At 45.0% G+C, this 23,725-nt stretch overlaps 1 protein-coding gene and 3 non-coding genes across 4 annotated transcripts in view; 3 read left to right on the top strand and 1 right to left on the bottom strand.

The window, feature by feature from the left end:
• lrrc52 (leucine rich repeat containing 52) overlaps positions 1-10,220 on the bottom strand; it is a 37,146-nt gene extending 26,926 nt beyond the window's left edge. The window contains exon 1 of the mRNA XM_072673282.1: positions 9,527-10,220. Within this exon, the coding sequence (XP_072529383.1) occupies positions 9,527-10,220 (694 nt within the window). The remainder of the gene's footprint in view (positions 1-9,526) is intronic.
• A 9,643-nt stretch (positions 10,221-19,863) lies between these two features.
• Positions 19,864-19,978, top strand: LOC140538353 (U5 spliceosomal RNA). The gene has a single exon (XR_011977744.1). It is a non-coding gene; the product is annotated as a U5 spliceosomal RNA (small nuclear RNA).
• A 524-nt stretch (positions 19,979-20,502) lies between these two features.
• trnad-guc (transfer RNA aspartic acid (anticodon GUC)) lies at positions 20,503-20,574 on the top strand. The gene has a single exon. It is a non-coding gene; the product is annotated as a tRNA-Asp (tRNA).
• A 629-nt stretch (positions 20,575-21,203) lies between these two features.
• On the top strand, positions 21,204-21,275 carry trnad-guc (transfer RNA aspartic acid (anticodon GUC)). Its single transcript has one exon. It is a non-coding gene; the product is annotated as a tRNA-Asp (tRNA).
• The last annotated feature ends 2,450 nt before the right edge of the window (positions 21,276-23,725 follow it).

Raw genomic sequence — 23,725 nt, 5'->3', positions numbered from 1 at the left:
TAAGCGTGTCCTAATTTTTTTTACATGACTATATATAAGAAATTACGTTGTGTTGAATGCATAGCAAAAATACAGCAATAAGTGTAGGAAATTGTCAAACAGGAAATGGTGAAACGTTCTCAACTGCCAGTGGACAAATAAAATAGTCGATCAGGTTAGGATCTTTTGCCTGTCAGAACATCCCGTACAGAGCTTGCCTGCAAAACCGCTTGCGTTGAGACTTTTGCTTTCCTTCCACTTTATCTTTTCTTCATCCAAATACAGACTCCTGGGATGTTTGGCACACATACCTCTCTCTCTCTCTCTCTCTCTCTGTGTCTTTCTCTCTTAATGAATATGCAATTGTGGCCGGCCCTATGTCCACCCCCTCTTTGGCTCCATGCCTAGCAGCTGTGAATTGGACAACACACCACCCTCATACATACACACACACACACACACACACACACAAATGCACACCTCATCCAGCTTCTGGACACCACGACCAAACCACTGACCACCACATAAAACAGGAATCTACACAGGCAGATGTACAGTACAGAGGCTGAGTGTACAGTTAAGCCATGGACAAAGAGAGAGAGAGCGAGAGAGAGGGTGAGAGAGAGAGTGGTACACTTATACATCCACTGCTTTCCTATCTTAGTCTCTCTCGCTCTCTATTTCTCTTCTTTCAAACCAAGCTTTGCTGGAGGGCACAGCACTCAACATTTCACATAACAATCTGATCTTATCGCCAGTCCTCTCTGCTTCACACACACGAAAACAGATACGCCTGCATACCCTCACACACACACACACACACACTGAAAAAAGTGATGTGTTCAGATTCAAAACTGTATTGTAATACTTTAAAAATGTGTTTAAAAAGTATAAAATGTGTTATAAAAAGTATTGTGACATTGTATCTTTTGCATAATTCATGAACACACCAACACACACACATTCATGGTATTCTATTGTGCTACATGTCATATTTAGAGAGACAGCATAACTGCAGAAATGAAAGCATTGGGTTCAACAGCTGACCTATAGGCCACAAGACACTGCCCTCCACACACAGACATCCGGCAGGTCACAAAACACTGACCCCCACATTCACATGACCTACAGGTCACAGCACTGTCTCTGTACATTAGTGCTACACTGAATGATCAATCTTCCACACAGGGAGAGACACTTTAGCAATGGACAAATGTTTAGGCAGGGCAAACACTGAGCTTAAGCTCCTCTACAGCCTCCGTTTTCTGCTGTCGATCGTCTGAACATTGCGAAATGACATTTCATACTAGTTGGTGTAATAATGTGACATGAAATCAATTCTGTGATTTTCAATTGTGGAACTTGAGCTGAAATAGAAAAGACAAGTCAGTGTACTTTATTGGCACCTTCATTAGGTGTCCAGAACATACGGCCTAAATGTGTGTTTTATGTTTTTGTCATGGCCTTGGTATTTAATGTTTTCACCCTTTTAAAAACCCCAGCTTCACTTTACATTGTGAAAACATTTAAAACAGGCGTCATGCCGTCATTTCACAGTCAGTGTCATGCTCATATTAGGAATTCCAGGTCTAAGCTGGCTTCCTTTATGGAAAAGGCCAGTGCCATTTTTGAAAATCACCACTTTATCTTTCTATTGAAACAAAAATGCCAAAACGTCCTGTGCACATTTTGCCCCTTAGATGTTTGCAGAAATGGTCCATAATGATATAGTAATATATTGCAATTTTGTTGGGCCTTAAACTTCTTAAACTTTAAATTGTTAATTCTGACATAATATTTTTGTTCTTTCCTTAAAAACAATACTGTATGTACAACAATTAATATCATAATCATAAATCTAAAATGTAATCTTCTCTTCTACCTACAAATGACATTTCAACTGAGAGTTTAGGGTGCCCTTGGAATTTTGTTTCTTTTTGGTCAAAGGAACTGTGCTTTGGATGTATAGAAATTAATCTACTTCCAATATGCATGGATACATCAATTTATTTATTTTATTATTTATTATTCAAAAGTGCATTAAAAAATAGAAGAATGGAGCCTTACAAATGTAAGGTTCTGACACTAATAAAATGCAAATATGTTCTGTTATACTTATAAAGACTATTCAGACCTTCATGTAAATCTTTTCGGTCATTATTTAGCAACACTCTACTAGAGGACAGGCTACTCTACCAACCTCTGGAAAATTGGATCACAAATTACAGCATGACCTTCCTACCACCAACTCCCATAACTGGGACTTCTAGGCATTAAACCTATTACCACTGGGCTAGAATAATTTCCCAACATCACAGTACTACTATCACTACAAGATGGTGGAGTGACTACAATGGTACGATAGTTCACAGTAATGTGTAAGGTTCCCATTGGAATACATTTCAAAGAAGACATCAGAATAAAAGAGTACAGATTTATAATCATGATGAGACTCTGGTGCTTATGGGCCATGGTTTCAGGAACCACATGCTGTGTGAATTCACAAGAGGTATTATGCAGTAGAACCTCACAAAATCCTGGATGAAGTCTGGCTGCAGTCTGCTCATCCCTATCGAAGCCTCTCAAAGAGCTGACACCAGAGCAGACCTGCTTCTGACAGCTAGCTGAAGGCAGAGCAGGATGTTTAAAAATGAAAATGCCGTTCTCCCATTGCTGGAGGCAGGTGGCTGTGCCTGCATCTCCCTCCTTCTCTTTTCCTCTCTGTCTTTCTCTCTAGAACAGGCCAAAGCAATTAAGCATACAACAGAGCAGCTCTGCACTGCCAGTCAACAGCCGGAAAGTGCTGACAGACCCAGTGTGGAGTCACCTGAGTGCCTCAGAACAGCAGACTGCCAGTTTGAGAACTTGCAGGAATATCATCATTTGTCATGACAGCAAAATAATCGTCGTCATTAGGACGTAATTAGGACAGCCTGACAAATGCTCCAAGCCTGGCCTTTTGTTTCCATGATTGCAAATGAACGGCGTTACTGCAAATATATCTGTGATAGTGGTAATGAGCATTTTTTTCTGAGGATCTGCCGTGATGCAAAGCCATAATGAGCTTTGTGGCCTGCCGACTGTTTATGCACGTTAATTGTTTTGATAAGCTGTTGATTCAAAACGACAGTTGACGCGCTTTTTGCATTCAAGTTTCCGCCAGTCTGATAAGGGTCATGCATAGGGCAAAAAACACACTCAACTCCAGTCACCCTGTTGGCTGAAAGTTCTGTCCAAGTTTGGCATCACATGGAATGCAATCTAAATGGAGCTAACTGGGAACGACAGCTCTGTTCCCCAATGATACCTTTAGTATAATCGATTTCCTTGCAAAATAGTAAGTATCTTTATTGTGTCCTCTTAGCGAGATATGCTGGTAGCAAGCTTAAGAGATTGTAGGCGGTTATCTCATAGCCTTGCCTACACACGCTTTCCAGGTTTGGCTTTCTTGAGTCTTACTTAAGCAGGTGCTTTCCTCTTTGATGTGTGTTTAGCTTCATTTTGTTAGTCAGCCGAGGTAAGATTAGCATTACCTTTTAGCATGGCACAGATCGCCACTTTTCTCTACGGCTTCTGTTGTTAGACCTATTTAAGTATGAGCTCCCCTTTTGCGGACACCAGCACAGGAAAAGCCACCAGCACAAGGCCTCATTCACAGAACAACCTTTATTCCTATTATTGACAGAGGCTGAAGGTGATCAACAACACCATATAAAGGGGAAGGCATTGACGCCACGCCCCCGCCCCCTTTAATTGGACTGAACATTGTTCACTCAAGTTGAACAAGGCAGTTGAACTTAATCCACCCAAATTAACAAAGAACCAATGGTCCATGTACATCGATGTGTAGCCAGGAACATCCAGCTAAATGAGTCAAGTCAAGTCAATGATCTTAGGAGTGTTTTTGACTGTTTTCAGGCTTTAGTATTATATATATATATATATATATATATATATATATATATAGTATTGTTTTTAGTGTTTTAGTATACTGCTTCATTTGGGCTATGCTTGCTCTTTCTTTTAATTAAACTCAGCCTGTCACTAAATTCACAACTACAGTGGGCTTGGGCAGTGGCAACTGTTTTCAGAGTGTTACTTCACCACTCAGTGAGCTCTCACTTTCGGTGCCGGTTTTCCAAAATTGCAGCAAACCATTCGTTTCTCTTTTCTTGAGCTTTCGACAGTCTGTAAAAGGAGAGCTCTGAATTCCTGCTGAATCTGTTTGTACACACAAGAGCGGTCACACAACTTTTCTTATTCTCATTTACACTGAACCCTAATGCTGCCACTCAGTCAGTCTTTTTGCCACTCAGTGGACATGCTTGCAGTGACTACCGCTGCCGGTGATGTCACATGCATACCCTCTATTCTCCTAAAGTCACTGTTGCATTTTACTTCTTTGCTAGCTGGGTAAATAGTTTTAGGGTTTGTGGGTCTGGGGTATTACAGCTCTTTGGCTATCCAGGATGTCACTTACATGAACTCTCATTACTGAACTAGGCCAATAATAATAAAAAAATACAGTTTCACATATTAGGGCCTATTTAAACGCCAGTCGCTTTTGCCAAGAAGTTTGTTTTCAAGAGCCATGTTTGAGTGTGAAGAACATTTTTAGGGTTTAACAAACCTTCACTTGATGTAATGGTTCTCTCTCAGTTTAATAGTTCATTCATCTCCATTAAAAAGTGTTTCTTTCATGGCATCACTTAAAAAACTCTTTGTAGCACCTTGCAACACCTTTATTTTTATAATAGCATTTTTGGTCTCTGATTTTTATACAATACATCATTAACTTAGAAATGTTAGTTAACTTGTTCTAGTTTTTGTATGTAAAAAGTGTGTAAGCAAGCATTTGCCATCGAAGCTACAGAACCACAGTCTCGCTAAAGTAGAAATGTTTAGAAAACTCAGTACTGAAAATGCATTTTAGCATTTCACCGATGCTTAGAAAGCTTAGAAAGACTCAATAACTTTATTAATGATGACATAAAAATGTATCAATACTGTGATACTGCCATATTTAATGTTACCAGTACTGCCCCAGCACATTGCATTAATGTGCTTTGTTGCAAAGATGCTTCTACTTGAACGATGTTTTCACCTTTAAAGCAGAGAGCAAATTCCAGTTTGCTGGTGCAGTTTGTCTAGGCTATTGATTTCCAACCCTGGTGCTGAAGTACCTCTGTACCTCTCACATTTTCATTTTCCTTTGCTCTATCACACACACTTAAGGCCTTGTGAACTAGTTGATTAGTTTAGTAAACCTAAAAAAAAGTGCAATGGAACAGAAACAAGCACCAGAATATTGGGGTCATAATAGATTGTGATTCAGTATCCTTGTCCTTAAATTGCCACCATGCATCACCCTCATAGGTAATGACTCATCTAAGAGAACGTGAGGGGAACAGACAGGTCAACAACCCACATTTCCTCTTCTGCAGCCATGTCTCCACTGTGGACAGTTCCTTATTTTTAATTCATCTCCACCCTGGATGCATCCCCTCTAAACTGCCCTTCCACACCACTAAATCCAATTCCATTCAATTAGCCATTCAATTCTCAGAAACCAAATGTCAAGGAGTTCGGCAAGGGGTGTCACACCATAAGAGACCTGCTAATACACAAACTCATGCTAATCCCACCTGAACGGGAGAGAAGACCCTTCCCCAAGAGGATATCATTCACATTTTATATAAACCCTGCAAAATCAACCTGCTCCTGTGCTTTCAGTGTAAAAAAGCATGAATAACTGCCTTACAAGACTTTGTTTACAAATATTCCACGAGGATGGAGGAAGGTTGTTCTGAACGCCCTCGCTGTGAGCCGGGGGCTGTCCTTTAAATCAAACTCCATTAGCCACAGCATCTGGAGCCTCCACATGCCGCCCTGTGCGCTCAGTATGCACCGGCGAGACTCGGCTGCGCTGTGTTTACTGCACCAGAGGTCACCAGATAAACCCTGCCAGCACCAGAACACACATCGACAAGCATCACAACAACACAAAACACCTTGAGGTATTTGTGCTTGTGCATGTCATTTGTCGGAATGTATACTTTATTAGATTTACGGCCTGGTCAGAGCTGTCAGTTCTAAAAGCCACAATCAGAGCAGCCTACAACTTTAACAGAGCTCAGTTCTTTGGCTTAGGAAATACACACTAATATACTAAACATTTTCCACAAACTCCGCCCCTTAACTCCACCCTCATCTCCTCTATGCCCCATTACTCTACCCCATCTCCTAAACACCCTATAACCCTACCCCATCTCCCCAATGCCCCATTACTCCACCCAGTCTCCCCAACACCACATTACTCCACCCAGTCTCCCCAACACCACATTACTCTACCCCATCCCATCTCAACGCCCCATTTCTTCACCCTCATCTCTTCAGCCCATTCATCCACCCTCATCTCCTCAAAAACCCATTACTCTACCCCATCTCCTCAACACCCCATTACTCCTTCCTTATCACCTCAACACCACATTACTCCACTCCATCTCTTTAATACCCCATTACTCCACCCCCATTTCCTTAACACTCCATTACCTCGTCTCTACGGCCCATTTCTCCACCCTCATCTCCTCAACAGCCCATTACCTCATCTCCTCGACGACCCATCACTCCACCCCATCTCCTCAACGCCACATTACTCCTCCTCATCTTCTCAATGCTATTTCTCCACCCCTTCTCCTCAATGCCATATTACTCTACCCCATCACCTCAATGCTCCAGTATCCCACCCGCACCTCTTCAATGCACTACTACTGCACAGGATGAAGTTGGATGCAGAATTAGCAACTCAGACATAACATAATGAATTGAGCAGATTAATCTTCATCACTTGTCTTCACCTTTTTTGGGGTAGACGTCATGTTTTTTAAATCAAGACATAAATCAGTGTGACTCTTCATTCTTTTTCATGTCTTTGCTTAAGTCAATGGCGTCTACTTTCCATTCCACTCTACTTTTTTGTAAAATCAGCTTCTTTAAATTGCATCCATTGCTGACAGATGTTCAGTTGCAACTCAATTACACACAGCTTGTATACTCTCCATAGAAAAGCACTGGCAATGGAATGGGCTGCTCTGGAGCATGCCAAATACCAATCATCAACTAAAAAGCCCCCCCTCGCATTCCCTGGAATGACAGAGCTCCATCCAGTACCTATGGGATGAGTTTGAGTGTGTTCCACTGTGATTCAGAACTAATCGTCCAACATCAGTACCTGACCCCACTCGTGCTCTTGAGAGCCTGAATGCAGTCAAATTCTCTCATTAATGTTCCAACATTGAGTGTAAAGCCAGAGGAGTAGAGGCTGTTACTGTAGCAAGACTAGGCAAATGGGAGGGAATCTGAAACATCCACGGTGCTTCAGAAGAAAGGAAACGCTTAGTGAAATCAATAGCAATCACACAGACTATTCAGAAGTGACAGCAGCCAAGATGATGCTGCATGTACAACAGAAGCTGACGTCAGAGCACCAGCAAAAACCTTCAAGACGGAGAGGATACACAATGACTCACAAATGCTAAAGTGCCATGAATCACATACTATTCACCAAATCCATCAAGCACATTGCTCTCACCACACACACACACACTGCATTCTGTAATCTTCGGTCTCACACGAACAGAAAGCGAGACATAAATGCCATTCAGTCACTCAAACACAAGCACACACACAGAGGTAGGGCCAGAAAGACTGGGGGAGAAGTTGCTAGCGCTTTAGCGGGTTAGCGCAGCAGCAGAGCACTGATTGGATTACATAACGGGACAGGAATTCTCACTCTTCATATCCACTTAAAAAGAAGACATAATTAGCCGTCTACTCCCAGCGGAGGCAGCAACACCAAAACGTCAGAGGAGCTCATCAGGACAGAGGGAGACAGAAAGAGATGGGGAAAACGACAAGGCTTTCCAACCACGACTGAGCGGTCAAGGATTGGTGCCTGGTCAATGTTTGGAGTTCCCCATGTGACCAGCACTGCTTTGAACACTGCTCTTAGATATTACACCCTAATATCTTCAGTAGTCCACCAGCAGACATGCCTGCTTTTTCTAATTTTGCCATCTTAGCGCTGACTTTCTCACTGCCACTCCATCTGTCAGACCTGCAGCTCCAGGTCTGCTCTTCACAGCTGAAACTGAGACTTGGTCCAGCGTTACGCTTTGCACACAAGGTGTGAGCTGCCCATCACACAAGCTGCCTATCACACAAGCTGTTGACACTCAGAAACTTGGCAGACCTCTTCCTGTATCAGACCTCTTCACTTTCTTCCAGTTTCCAAGAGCTGATGAGTGATGCTGTAGGAAACTGTACTCGCCACACTCTGGCTTTATTGGTAATACCTCTAAAGTAAAGAGCTCCACTGTATCTTTTTCCAGTCATTATGATAGCAAATCAGACGTGCAGTGTTAAGTAAATACTGCAGTAGACCTGCTGCTTACCTTTGTCCATTTCAGGTTATTCGCTTGATGTGAGCGGCTTAAATGTCAATAATAACTGGAGAAACTGGCAGTGTTCTAAAACATTTGACCGGTTTGTGAAACTGTGTAAGGAACGTCCAGTAAAGTGGGCCTCTGAACTATGGGCCACAGTGCAGCTGCCCACTGGCCTTCTCTCTTTCATATCCATCCACACAGGGCTGCGTGCTGATGGGCTAGGGTTCTCACATGCTTGTGTGAAGCTGTAAACAGAACCAGGGTGAGAGCAGGATCTTAGAGCAGGTACCGCGTCCGTGCGAGGTGAGGTGAGTGTATATCCTCTCTATCCTCGTCCTCGCTCAGACACTGGCTGCTTTAAGAGCACATTAGCGGCCTGATTAATGAGATAGGCTAATCTGGTGTGATAAGCCCGATAAAGACCTGACCTCACTCAGTCCCAACCAAAGATAATTAGCTGATCCCTCTCTCTGTCTCTCTCCCCATCCCCGCTCTTACTCTCCCTGCCCCTTTTTTGTCCCTGTCTCGCATTCCCACATTCTCTCTCTCTCTCTCTCTCTCTCTATCTCTCTCTCTCTAACACCAGCTGTCTTTATTGCTATGGAATGTTACATACAGGGCAGGAAAAATATTACACTGGGCTTCACAGATCTTCTCTCTCTCTTTTTGCAGTCATCTAATGACCTCCGCCTCTCTCCCTCTCTTTGTCTCTATCTCACTCTGTCTCTCTCTCTTTCTCTTTTTCTATATCTCAGTGTTTGCCTCTCTTCATTCTCTCTTTCTGTCTCTCTCTCTCTGTCTCTTGCTGTCTCTTACTGTCTGTTTTTGCTATTTCATCTTTTATTATATATACAGTCATTCACACACACACTCACACACTTACACAGTCATACACTTGAACACGCTAACACACAAAGAAATTCACACACATTCAACACTAAAACTCTAACACACTCTCATGCACACACACACAAAACACACTCACGAACTGTGACGCTGACACGCTCACATATACAAATAATCACACACACTGCAGACCCCCTGTCACCCCAATAAAGTATGACATTATCATGCCCACACCTCCTCCTCCCCCTCCTCACCTTGAAACTTGAAGCCCTCCACGTGCATCCACAGGCACAGGTCCTCGGTGCGACAGTCGCAGCTCCACGGGTTGCCGCTGAGGCCGAGCGCGCGCAGCGCAGGTAGCGCCATCAGCGCGCTCACGTTCAGCGCCGTTAGGTTGTTGCGGCTCACGTCCAGCACCTGCAGCGCAGCGTTCTCGGCGAAAGCGCGCGCGTCGATCTCGCTCAGGCCCGGGTTGTCCGTCATGCGCAGCATCACGAGGCTGGCGAGGGGCCCGAAAGTGCGCGCGTCGATGCGTGCCAGCGCGTTGAACGACAGGTCCAGGTAGGCGAGCTTGCGCAGGTTGCCGAACGTGGACTCGGACAGCTCCGCGAGTGAGTTGTTACTGCAGTCCAGGTACACCAGGTCGGCCAGGTAGTTGAGCTGCAGCGCGGGCAGCTCGCCGATGCCGTTGTCCGATAGGATTAGCTGGCGCGTGGCGAGCGGCAGCTCGGCGGGGAACTCGGCCAGCCGCTGGCCCGCGCACTGCACCACGAGCTGCTCGTCGCACACACAGCGCGCCGGACAGCCCGCGCTCAGCGCCGGCGAGGGCGCCGCGCCCGCCGCCAGCAGCAGCACGAGCGCCAGCGCGCACAGTCGCGCCGCGGACGGCAGCGAGACGGTGAGCGAGAGAGTGAAGGAGACGGAGCGCGCGCCGGCCCGCGGCCGCATGGCGGGGACGCGGCGGCGGCGGCGCGCACGCGAGGAGCACGAGTCGCCCGCGCCTCCCGCATGGAGGAGCGGCGCGCGGCCGGGCGAGGACGGAGCCGCTCGCGCGCTCACTTTAGTCCGTTAGTCGGGCGTCCCGTTCCGCAGGGTACGCGGGGCGGGGAGGGGGTGGGTGTGCGCGTGGCGAAACGGGGGTCCGTCACGCTCTCATTCGTGCGAGCTCACGGTCTCATCCTTCCCGGTGCACCGTCGTCCTGTCCCTGTAAGTGTGTGTGCGCGTGTGTATGTGCGTGCTGTGTGTCTGAGCGGCTCTCGAGTTTTGTGGTTGCAGTCCTCGTGGGCAACGCTCCGCTCTCCGCTGCTGAGTGTGTGTGTGTGTGTGTGTGTGTGTGTGTTACACAGACAGAGAGAGAGAGAGAGCGGGAGGGAGGGGGGGAGGGAGATGCGCGCGGGCTGAGACTCCCTTTGTGTGTGCGCGCGCGTGTCTGTGTGGCTCACAGGGCGACTACCTGCTGGAGCGAGAGGACACGCGCGTTCATAGCCATTCTGACGTAATCAGGTGTTTATTTCGCCTCAGAGAGGAAAACGCGCAGAACGGGGGTCTCTCTCTCTCTCTCTCTCTCTCTCTCTCTCTACGTCTCTCTCTCTCTCTGTTTTTGTTCTGACAAAAAGGAAGAAAACAAAGAACGTCTCGTGGTTTTAACGAGCACTAGAAATCCAGCCGCGCAGAAGCAGAGCGTGGATTTAGCGCGAGGCTTATCTGCGCCACACAAACAAGCGCGCTCGCTCACACACGCTGCCACTGCTCCACTGCTCTGTAATTTCATTTAGTGGCACGTGCGTCTGTCTGTCACTGAGCATACAGCGTGTGCACACTTATTAGTACATGGAGAGAGAGAGGGGGGGGTAAACAGAGGGGGAAAGAAACAGATGAGAGAGAGGCAAATGGGGGGGGGGGGGGGGGGCAGAGTGAGAGGCACAGGGAGAGAGCCAGACGAAGAAACATATAAACAAATGGAGAGAGACACAGAGCGAAAGAGAGAACTGAAGACAAACAGGAACAACTAGAGAACTCTATAGAGAAGGAAATAGGGAACGAGGATGAGAGAGAGAGAGAGAGAGAGGATCACAGGAGACTGGATCCTAACAACCATGCAGGTCTAAAGGAAACATGATCCCTTTGTCCTATAACATGGTGCCTTAGTTCTATTATAGCCAAGGCTAATCTCTTGCCCCTCATATAGCAGCAGAGAGGCTGTGGAGTTCATACCTGCTGTCTGTTTATCAGCCTGAAACCCCACTGTATGCCTCTCTCTCCATTCCCCGCACTCTCACAAGCCCACACAAAAGCACTTACATTATATCAGTGATTCGCTTGGTTGTATAACTTTCAGAATAGGGCAGTAATACTCGTCTGCGCTTGTCTAGCCCTCCCACGGAGAAGCCCACTCGCTGGCCGTCAATGACCGCTGGCCGTGGCCCTGTGAAGATTGCGTGGGAAATCTACGAGCTGGAGAGAGGCAGAGCTACGGTGGGGTACGTGGGCCTCGATGGTTGTCATACTGGGAAATGAGCTCAGGATCAGGAAAGAAACCGAGCAATCGCAGATTTACTCAGGAGGTTTCGAATAGTAACATCGTTAATTTGGAAAGATAATGCGAAAAGTATTCTGTGCTCGAGTCACATTCACTTACGGTTTGCATGATGTGGCAAGAATTGAGGTGTTAAAACATTTTTACAATTTTAGACAATTCTCCAGTCCACTTGTTAGTACCCCCTATCACAAGCAATGCTCCCGACACTGATGGAGTGAGGACTGACACATGCCTCCTCCAGCCACCAGCTCCCTTTGAACTGCTGCTGATGCAACGTCACCGGGCAACCAACGCACTCAGAGGAAAGCTCCAGGTACCCAGCTCTGATGCATCGGCTAGCAGACACCCATGCTGGCCAGCATCATGTAGGGATGTAGGGAGGGAGAGCCATCTACTTATCCGGAGAGAGAAAGGCCAATTGTGCTCTCTTCGGCTCCGCCTACTGAGCTCACATCTTTTACTCTTTTCAGACAATGTCTTGGCTGATCAATTACATTGACAGTAAGGGGAAATTGATGAAAATACTGTGAACTTGATGTTGAACTGTGTGTGTGTGTAATTGGGGTTGTGCAACATCCCAAGGTGTAGTGCAGCTGAGATTATTCCATGAAGATACTTTGTCACACTCCACAACCTTGAGAGGCTGATGCATGGTTGCTTTCTCTCGCCTACAAGTGCAATGCCCCATTTACTTGATATCCTGCAGACTACTGACCAGGTACAGCTTCTACAGCTGTTAGTAATAACTCATAGTCGAAGAGAGAACAGCTTTTCTTACATCACTACACTGGTTTCCCGTTGCTGAGCTTAACCTTCTTCTATTATTTATTTTTCTTAAAGCTATGAATGGCTTGGCACCTTCATGCATCACAAAGTATCTGTCAGAATGGATTCCAAATCAGATCCCAAAGTCATCAGATATAAGTTTAATTATTTTTATGCTCTAAAGATCTGGAGTGTAGTCTGCAAGCAGCTTTAAAAGGCACCTCAAAATGTATTTATTCTAGGGATTGACCGATACAGGAATTCTGGGCTGATGCCAATATCCCACTTTTTTGCATGTACACAACATCTGCTGATGCTGATATTTTAGCACAGTATTGACCAGTGTTACATGTTACCTCTCTGGAGTTTGAAAAATTATATAAAAATCCAATTCTGATTGTGCATCCCTAATATATTTATTTTTGCACAGGAATAAAGATAAAAAAAAATATGTTTCCACTTCTTTCCAGATAGGAAGTTCTGGAGCTTCCTGGGAATCATTGGGCGCAACAGATGTTTATCTTCTGTGCTTATATATGGCTTATTACTGTCATGGTGTGTATGGCCAGACAAGGTGGGATGAACATTCGCAGAGATGGAAATCAAAGCAAGATGGTTTATTAACGAAACCAAACACAAAACACAGGGACAAGAAACATAATGTGCAGCAATCTAAGGGCAAAACCATGAACAGAACCAAAACGTGACAACCCAAAATGGCGAACAAAACACACCTGGGACTGGGAGGAGCAGGGAGAAAGTACGGGGAGAACTAAAGGGGAGATACAAAACCAAGGACAGAGCCGTGCTCTGTGTACAAAAGGGGTGAGGCTGGGGAACCAGCCGCTAGACCAAAAGGCAAGGCCGACCTAACCTGACTTTGCAACGATAACGAGGGCCTGACAATTACACACTAAGGCATATAACTCAAACAGACAACTACAAACTGGCGGGACTATTCTTTGATAATAGTTTGTAATAATAAATAACAAATAAAATTCCCTTCATCTAAGTTCATTTTCATAAAGAATCAACAGCCCTGTGTGAGTTCATGCCCTTACGAGTCCAAGCGGACCAGTTAACTGTACACTGTTCAATTATTGTGACTTCTATTAGCTGAAATTAGCATCACAGCATGCCCTCAGACAAGCTGAAAGCCCTGGTTAAATAGTGCGGGGGAGGTCAGAAGCATTAGCCGGCCGGCGGTGTGTCTGTGGCAGCCCTGGCAGCAGGTGACCGGCGTTCTCTGGCTAATGTCAGCGTAAACCGAACGATTGAGCTCATTAGTGTAACTTTCATCCTTGGACAGTCGCCAGGGGCTCGACTTGCAGACAGGAGGGTGTCAGGTGAGGGTGAGGAGAGAGACTTCGTTACTATTTAATGTTGGGGGGTGGAGGGTCACCTGTCAGAGGACTCTCTGCATCGCCTGGTATGGGGATACTGTCCATGGAGAGAGAGAAGAGGACGTGTTTTGAAGAGAAATCTATGACACAGTTGACACACATATGCTAGAATATGCTACAATTAGTCAGCTTTGTTAGATTATTCTGTGAAATATAGACACGTAAACCTATTTTCCGCCTCATCAAGCAGTTAGTTAATGATAAATATACTGCAACTGTCTATTGATATCTTGTACCAGACTGGTGGGCCACAATTCTGCAGAGTTAGAGCGTCAATCTCTGCAGAGCCATGGCCTGGCAGGAAACCAGTTTGACAAACTTGATTTATAATAATTTGTGTTATCTACCTCAAGGTTGGATTACAACCTTTAAAATATGTGGATATTTCTTTAATGGCACCTGCAGTAAGGGGTCCCAAAGTTAGAAAGGCTAGCCTCCTTCACCAAATATCATTTTCATTAGACCTTAGACTAGAACGCATACATTTCAGATAATCTGGTGATTTTCCAAATAAGCTTGCCATCTAACAAGCACAAGAATTGCAGGCAGTCTGACTAACATGCAAAATAACCAATCACAGCCTAATGTTTTGGTGCGCTGTGCAGAAGAAGGTGAAGAAGATTGACTTTAACTTCATGATTCAAGAGTATTTCAATCTGAATTTTATACATTCAAATTATACTCTAAATAAACCAATATACTCCAACGTTTTGACTTTTTGACAGTATATTGCATAAATATGTATCTTTAACAATGCCAGAAGTAGTCATTCTCATTCTCAACTAATTCAGACCCATCAGTACAAGTACAACTAAAATCTCAGGAATTTCGCTACTCAATCCAGGAAGCAGCCAGCGTGTCTACTTTGCGTCACGTAATACACTGATTAAGCCAGGATCATGTTCTTCCTGGTAACTGTTAGCTAACAGCTACACTTTATCCGGCCTCAACTGGTTTGGAAAGTTTTAGGCTGCTCCTTGACAGCAAGCTGTCCTTTCATACATAGCTGAGAATGCATCATTATCCTGGATTTACCTTTAAAGATTATTTAAAAAACTTAAGATACTTTTGGGAAACTAGGCCTTGATTAGCGGAAGAGGATAGAGCACTTATATTTATTGAAAGCTTGCAGTGCGTTTGCACTTGTCTTCTTCTTCTTCACGGGTTTTGCATAGTGTGGTAATCTCTACATTTATCTTCTAGGAATTGTGTATTGCTTGCAAATTGTTGCATTTGGGTTATTGGGTGTTTTTCCTGGCAGGGTCAAAATCGGGCGCTATCTACATGAGCTTTGGATAGTCAAAGGTGCAGTTAGAAACCATGGTCATTCAAAAGAATAATAAGGTAACTATAATTGTACTTGATATTACATAATCAAATAACAACAGGCTAGCTAATCACTCCAGTGTATACCTATAATGTATGAACTGCTGAAAAAAAATTATAATTTAATCATGCATAAGCGTTATCTATCAAAATCATTTCACTCGCAATCAAACGTAAAGTTAGCAATAGGATCGAAACCTCTGTATCATCGCTGCTAAATCCAGTCTGATTACCCTGTCTCCTTATCGGACATGTTAAATATGAAGTCCCTGGGCCTCGTTGGGATGGTCTTCGTAAACTGCGGGGTATAAACGTGTTAAACGTTTATACCTAGCAGCACCCTCCATCTTCAGCTTCAGCATGGGAGTCCACGATCCACGGTGAACATCACAAACCTGTTCTGCCTTTAGAGCAAAATGCAGAGCAAAGTACACAGAGAATTAACCTGCCTAGAAGATTTGCCTAGACTTCAGAAGCAGTTCAAAAGGTATCTCAGCATATGTCGTCTAATTCCCTCTCCTGTGCTTCACAGCAGGACCTCCATCACTCGAACACTTACTGAGATCAGATGGGCTCGATAATGAAGCTGTTCCCTGGGCACTGTGCTCTGCAGTCTGTCCGTCTCTAGACAGTAAGCTGAAGAGTTGGACTCATTCCTGCACTGAGGTTTAGGTTGTTTTACTGGGGAGTTTAACTGTATTCAGAGCTGCAAACTAAATGTCCGGTCTGCGGTGATGGCTGAGCTGCCTCACAGGTTTCACTGCAACTGAGACTGCTCACAAAAGAAACCCCACATCTCAAAAACAACAGTTTTCAGATAGGAGATAGATTTCTTTGTCTAAGTATCACCACCTGTAGCAGCAGCTAAATAAAATGCAGATTAATATAGATAGTTGACATAAACCCCCCACCCCCCCAACAACTCTGCATAACCTTCCAGAAAATGTTCGGGTCTGAATCTTCAAATCTAGGCTAAAAACTCATTTGTTTAGCTCAGCTTACCACCCTCCTTCCACTACTACCAGCGTCTACTAATATTACCATCATTACTCTCATTACTCTTCCATCTCTACTATGATTATATTGAGTTATATGAAATCATAAATATTATGATTATCACATTGTGATATAATTATGTTGCACACCCGAGCAGTAGAACAGTCTAATGCAGTGGTACGGTGACTTTATCAATAATTTATAAATAGTTCTGACCAGAGGAGGGAGGATGGGTCCCCCATTCGAGTCTTTGTTCCTCACAAGGTTTCTTCCTCCAGCTCTGAGGGAGATTTTCCTTGCTACTGTGGCTTTTGGCAGCTCACTGGGGGTGTCAAATTTTTATGTCTTGTTGATCTCCTGTCCTCTTGCTGATTACTGATTCTGTAAAGCTGCTTTTTTTACAGCACCAGTTGTAAAACACGCTATACCAATACATTTAATTTGATTAGATTATAGATGAATGAAGTGTCAAATAGCAGAACCTTGGCATCTAAGTCTAAACAGCTAATTCCTTTGAACTGTACACTGCATGAACCCTGGAACCCTGAAATACATTACTGTAATGCTGAAAGCCCTAAGCCCAATAACAGCAGGCTAGCAAATCACTTCAGCATATTATTATAGGGTATATACAAATTAGACAAAGCCCGAACCCACTGCCTTTGTCTAAATGTCCCAACCTGTATCGACATCTAAATAAAATGATGAAGATTAATGTAGATAAATAAAGGGTCTGAACTGGTTTACAGGGGGTTTCACTCTGCTAAAGGGACATCAGTTCACAACACTACAACCTGTGCTGTGATTTTACCACCTGCTATGACTTATGCTCTAACATAAACCAATCAGAGGCACTCAGCCAATCCGGCCGAAGCTCTTCATTCAGACAGTGACAGGTGAAGGAGAGGAAGATGATGGAGATGATGGTGGTTTGTTAACTGAGCTGGGAGAGTGAACACCTTAAACTCCATCACTCCTGAGGGCATAGTGGAGTTTACACACACTGTGGTGTGTGTGGAGACGAAAGGGAGGAGCTGGTTAAGACTTAGGCTGTTGAAATGACTGAGGAGGGGTCCATTAAGGTGGTCGAACATTCGAGGAATTGAGAGAGCTGAGGGTTGGAGCTTTACTTTTTTAACAGTGTTTTAACATTAACATTGTGTGCCTGGAGTTTGTGGTGGGAGTGTTGCATCTTTTCCCCGCTGTGTGTCGCCAGATAGCCATTGGGATTTTTCCCCCCATATTTTACTTTTTGTATTAAATATGCTTTTATGCAGCACTTTTACATCAGATACCTGAGCCACATTATTCGAAATGGCTCTAACGAGCAGCAGTTCGAGGGATGAGCTGAAAAAACGGAGAGGAAACGAACCTCTAAATCGTTAGCTAGCAGACTCCGAGAGTACCCAGATAGCAGACAACTCCGATCCGGATCCGTGTTTCCTCCGGCAGAATAGCCGGCGTAGCGGTCATATCTGTATAGCTACAGCTGAATTAAACTAAATCTCTTCTATATTTACTGATTTATCTCTCTCCGAAGTGTCCTACAACTGTGTAAAACCTCCACAGACACGGAAACACTGAATCAACCAATGGCAGGACGGAGCTCGGTTACCCAGAATGCACCGCAGACCTCAAACTCACATGTTTTCGGTAGTTTATCGTAGTTTGGAGAGACAGTGAGTGCACTTCCAGGAACTTGGTGCTGCTCACTCTGTCCACCGCAGCACCGTTGATGGACAGAGGAGCATGCTGGGAGTGCATTTTCCTGAAGTCCACAACAACCTCCTTTGTCTTCTCCACGTTCAGAGAGAGACTGTGTCCACACCACAGGAGCAGCTGGTTCACCTCGTCTCTGTAGTGTTAGAAATCCGGCGTCCAGGAGACAGATTCAGGAGTCAGGAGACAGGAGACTCCAGGAGACTCCTGAATCTTCAGTGTTGATGAGTTTATTGATACACACAGAGATGTACAACTCGATCGGTCACGGTCAACCCAGTCTGATTAGGGGTATTTTGAGAGGGCCTTATATACATTGGAAATTGTGGGAGGAGAAAGGTTGATGAAGAGGAGCTTGTCTCATCAATGTTCCTGATGACATCTACTACAGTTGTGTCGTCCACAAACTCAGCGAAAGTGTTGGAACTGTGCGACGGGGTGCAGTCGTGAGTCTCAGGGTCCTCACGTCTCAGAGGACCTGTCCTGGAGCAACAGCTCAGCATCACTGGTCAGGAAAGCTCACCAGCGCCTCTACTTCCTCCACAAGCTGAGAAGAGCCAGAGCCCCAACCCCCATCATGTGCACTTTCTACAGAGGTGCCATCAAGAGCATCCTGACCAGCTGCATCACTGTGTGGTACGGCACCTGCACTGAGTCTTGCCATAAGACCCTCCAGCGCATTGTGAGAGCAGCTGAAAAGATCGTCAATACCTCTTTCCTCTTCCTCCATGACATATAAACAGCATCCGCCTCACTCGGAAACTCCTCTGCATGCTGGGGGTTCTTATCACTCTGTTTGTCCAGAGAGACCCCAGTGTCAAATATCGGTGTATTTTTATAACGTGGTAATGTAGAATTAAATTAAATAATAATGAACTATCATTAAAGTAAGATTAAAGTCTTGTTGGAGGATTAGTTTTAGATAACACTCCTCCACTCCGACTCATCCCAAATGTAGTGGATGGAGCTCCATCACTCCTGAGAGCACAGTTCAGACAAGGCTCAACACCTCAAACCCATGTTTTTTAAATGACTTCCTAAAGTAACAGAATTCACTCATTAGAAAGAGTGTCTAGATATTTATGGACATATGGAATATGATTTTTTTATATTAGCATTAAGAAGATGGCGGGTATGTGATCCGTGCTGGTGGTGTTACCGCTGTGTTCAGGGTAGATGGTGGTGAACATCAGGTGTGTATCAGGTCTAATGTGAGAGAAACAGAGGAAATGAGCTCTATTAAAGTTATAAACCAGCTGGATCGGCTGAATCATGCTGTCCTGTGTTTGCTCTCACTGTAGAGGCTTTATTCTCCTGCTGTAAACAAAGACAGTAGTTGAATGAAACTTCATGTGCGCCTCGATTTCTGCCTGACTAGAAGTCCATGACCTTACATTCACTGGAGCAGCGGATGAACCTGGATCCACGTGTTGAGCCTATCAGGAAAATCAGATCCGGACAGATCCGGACGCGTCGCTCCTCCTTTACACAGTTTTTCACTATTGAAGCGAATCTTTACACAAACCTGTCCTTTAAACTCTTTTAGACATTTCTGGAGGGACAAGATCCTCCACAGACACGGAAAAACTGAATCAACCAATGGCAGGACGGAGCTCGGTTACCCAGAATGCACCGCAGACCTCAAACTCACATGTTTTCGGTAGTTTATCGTAGTTTGGAGAGACAGTGAGTGTTCAGACACACAGCAGTAGATCTTACTGATTTTATTGTATTTTGACTCACAGACTCGGTTTATGGTGGTCCTGGTGGTCTGGTCACCATGCAGTGGAGGTGTGTGTGTGTGTGTTGGTGGGGTGGTGATTGAGCGTGGTGGTCTTCAGTACACTCTTGTTTCTCTTCAGATCGTATAAATCTTTCGCCTTTTACTAAAGATTTCCGTGGGGAGGAACATTATGAGTATCAACTAATTTTTTGATGCTCTGCTGAAAGGCGGGGTTCCTGAACTGGTACTAAAATAAGAGTGGGATCATCAGACGGGGAGAACAGGAGGAGCTGGGAGCTTCTGCGGTTTCTCTGAAGGTCGTGGTCAGTGCTGTAGGCAGTGCTGCTGTGTTTAGTCGGTGAGCAGTAGCGAGATCACAGGCAGTGTGAGCCATGCTGGAGGAATCTCCTTCATCCGGGTATTACAGCTCAGATCCACCTATAAGGAGCACTGGGAGAGTCAGTGTTGATGCCCTGATGCTGCTGCTGCTGCTGCTGAAATGAGGGAGACTTACTTGTGTGTGAAAGGAGAGCTGCAGTGCTGAGAGAGTAGATACGTGTGTGTGTGTGTGTGATCAGCTACTGAGAGGATTTCACAACATTAGATATGTGTGTGGATCAGGTTTAGGATCAGATCAGGGGTCTGATCTCTCTCTATCAGACTGATGATCGGTGTGAAGTTGTGGGGATCTGTCGTTTGCACGTGCGTGTTGTGGTGGAAGGTGAGTAGACGGGGTGGAGAAGGGTTAAGGGTCGTCCTCCTCGTTAGTATAGTGGACAGTATCTCCGCCTGTCACGCGGAAGACCGGGGTTCGATTCCCCGACGGGGAGATAAGAGTTTTTAACTTTACATATTGAGCTGTGACAATATTTAGTGTAAGTTAAGGTTAAGGTTGTATAAGTCGCTGTTTAACAGATAGGTGTGTACGCTGTGTTTTATGGGCTATAACTCGGGTCTGTGTAAAGAATGGACCAAAGTAAAACTGAGTGAAGATTTTTGAACTATTCTGCATAAGTGTATTTGCTCATGGTCTGTTATGGTAAATCACTCTCAAAGGCTGTGTTAAAGTCAGCAGAATAGGGTAAAAGCAATTGCTTCAAGGGGTGCTGGTCACCTGAAACTGCCACGGGTGTTTTCTCAGGAGGCAGAGTTTTGTTTGTCCTGGGCCTGTTCAGGATCTTATTATAAGGAGCCCCTGTTGGACTGAGCTACAGTTCACACCTCTGATTCTTTTGCTGTGGAACACACTGTACTGCTAGCTTTAGCATTAGCATCTCAGAGAGTATCACAGTAAGTGATTTTGTTGGAGTGTAAAATGTGATTATGTGATGATTGACTAACTGAACGAAACTCAAGAGAAGCTGCTGTATTTATGGACTGGTCAGTTTAGTCATGCTGGTCATACTGGAGTCGTGCTACACAGTACTGATACGCTAAACCTGCCTCAGCTCTCAGCAGCTCCTCGTTAGTATAGTGGACAGTATCTCCGCCTGTCACGCGGAAGACCGGGGTTCGATTCCCCGACGGGGAGGATCACAATTTTTTTGCAGGGAATCGGATCATTTTCTTGTCCGTGCTTTTAGTTTGACTAAGACTGCTTTTAGTCTTCCATCTCAAAGTAAACATAACCCAGTCTTTATACTGACTCTGTGACTCGGACTCAGGGCAGCTCATGCAGGCTTTCTGTCACTGGAGCACAAACACATCTGAGCTGTGTCGTTTCAGCACTGTGCACGATGTGCCTCTGGGGCACACAGCGATTTCTCACTCGTTTATCAGAGAAATCACATTCAGCCTGGCCACAAACCTCTCCAGGCTCCTAGTGGCCATCAAGCTCTCAACTGCACACAGCACTGAACGCAGTGGTTGAAGAACCGGGATTCAGCCAGCACACTGACCCCTGCTGGCCAGGAGAAGAACTGCTGCACCAGGGAAGGCTTTAGGTAAATGGACTGTTTTCAGGAGTCACTGTGGTGAAGTGAACTGCTCTGATTGTGGAAGCTTCTTGTGAAGTTTCTGTGCTTTGAGATCTCATGACTTCATGTTTCTGCACAGGGCTCTGAGTTGCCAAGAGAGAAGACTGCACAGAGAGCAGCAGGGGCAGGTTAGCTCTTCATCAGTATCTTGAAGCGTTAACTCATTCAGCCTAATTCTGAATCTCAGATCAGATTGATGATCTGATTGAAGTAAACTCAGCATATATATATGTGTGTGTGTGTGCGTACGTGTGTATGTGAGGGGGAGGGAGAGCGTATTTAACATTTCGGAGGATCACCTTTCACAATTTGAATGTCTACAGTCCCAGGTTACATGCATGCATACCCAGTGTACATGTGTGTCTTCACATATACGAGTGTGTGTGTGTGTGTACCTCAATCTCAGCACTGCTCCTCTGGTCCTGCAGTATCAGTAAAGGTGTTTGGTGTCAGCGTCTGCTGTCTAGTCTCTACTGGTCTTGGGACGGGCCATTGCTGAGACGATTACACAACATACGGATTGTCATTTTGAGAAAGTTTGAACATGCAGTTCATGCTTAATCCTTAATTCTCAAAGTTGGACATGTTACACACCCACACACCATATCCAGGACGTGAACTGCAGTGTGAGGCTTCTCTGTTGCAAATGCAAAACACTTCACAGCACATAGGAACTAAAATAGTAAGAAGCATTTTGGGATAAATCCTCAATTTATCATTTTGGTTCCTGTATACATAATAATGTTCCCTGAGGGGTGAATTTGAGAGAGGAATATGGAACAAGAAATGGCAATAATTTTTTCCAACAGCATTACCAAGACCAACTTCATTAAGCATAAAAAACATCTAAAATTAGTCCTTAATCAACTTCTGCTATAAAAAAGACAAACCTCTACTACAGTAATCAGATGATCTTCAGGGACAAAATATATCAGTTGACTGAGATTTGAATGATCAGCTTGTGCAGCTAATTAAACAAAGCTGAACAGAGTCTAGTTAAACTGAACTTCTCGTCAGCACCTTCAGGTGGGTGGTCTACTTTGACTGAAGTACGAAACTCCTGGTGGATTATCAGTGATTGTCTTGCTGAGTCTATTACCTGCACAAACACGATTTTTAAAATAGCATAAAATACTGTAATGCGCTCACATGTTGGAAATATTGTGGTATGGAATTTTATCAGTACTGCCCAGCAATAAGACCAGCAGTTGTGCGTGAGGATCAGTGTTGGTAATCCCTGACCCTCTTCTTGCCCTCTCACACGAGCGGTCTTGCCAGATCATTGTCCAGCATCACGCCAGCCTCTCACCTTACTGATCTGCTGCAGGGTAGTGTAGCCAGAGGGAGGGACCGGTCTAGGCCTTTCATTCCACTAAGTATAGATTACCTGGAGCTGTGAGATAATCATTCAGATAGAGAGAAATCTAGAAGGGAATGATCAGAACTGGCCAGTCTGGACTGGAAAACGTCTCATCCTCTTAGAAGAAGTGAGCTGCCACTGCTGTCTCACCTTGGCAAGGAGAGAGAAATGATCCACTCATCTCAGTGCAGCTCTAGGGCTCACCGTGGGATCATCAACCAGTGGTAACTGACCCTTGTCAACTGATATAAGGCTCCTTTTCCTCCTTGTATCCTCAGTATCATCTGTGCTCCTGTAATCCAAAGCCAGAAGCGCAGTCCACTGGGTACAAGAGCAGACGTGTGAGGCTGGCAGTGTGTAAGCGTGAATCGCTGAGTGAGTTTATTAGAGGGTGTGGACCAGGAACGAGCATGAAGATGTGACATTTCACACTAAACTCCAGCTGCTAAAAGCAGCACCTGCACTGCACTCTCCTCCATCTACTCACCATGAACTCGTACAGTGCCCAGTCTACCACCTTTGAAACTTCTGCTAGCCATAGGTAACATGTACAGAAAGGAGGGGCTTGAATCTGAATCCGGGAGACTCTAGTGCTCTAGGTCTAGTGCTGTTCTCTGCTCTTGCACTGTAACATGCCTTTGCCAA

Source organism: Salminus brasiliensis, chromosome 1, assembly GCF_030463535.1.
Source record: "Salminus brasiliensis chromosome 1, fSalBra1.hap2, whole genome shotgun sequence".
NCBI lineage: Eukaryota > Metazoa > Chordata > Actinopteri > Characiformes > Bryconidae > Salminus > Salminus brasiliensis.
This window is presented reverse-complemented; position numbering and strand designations above follow the sequence as displayed.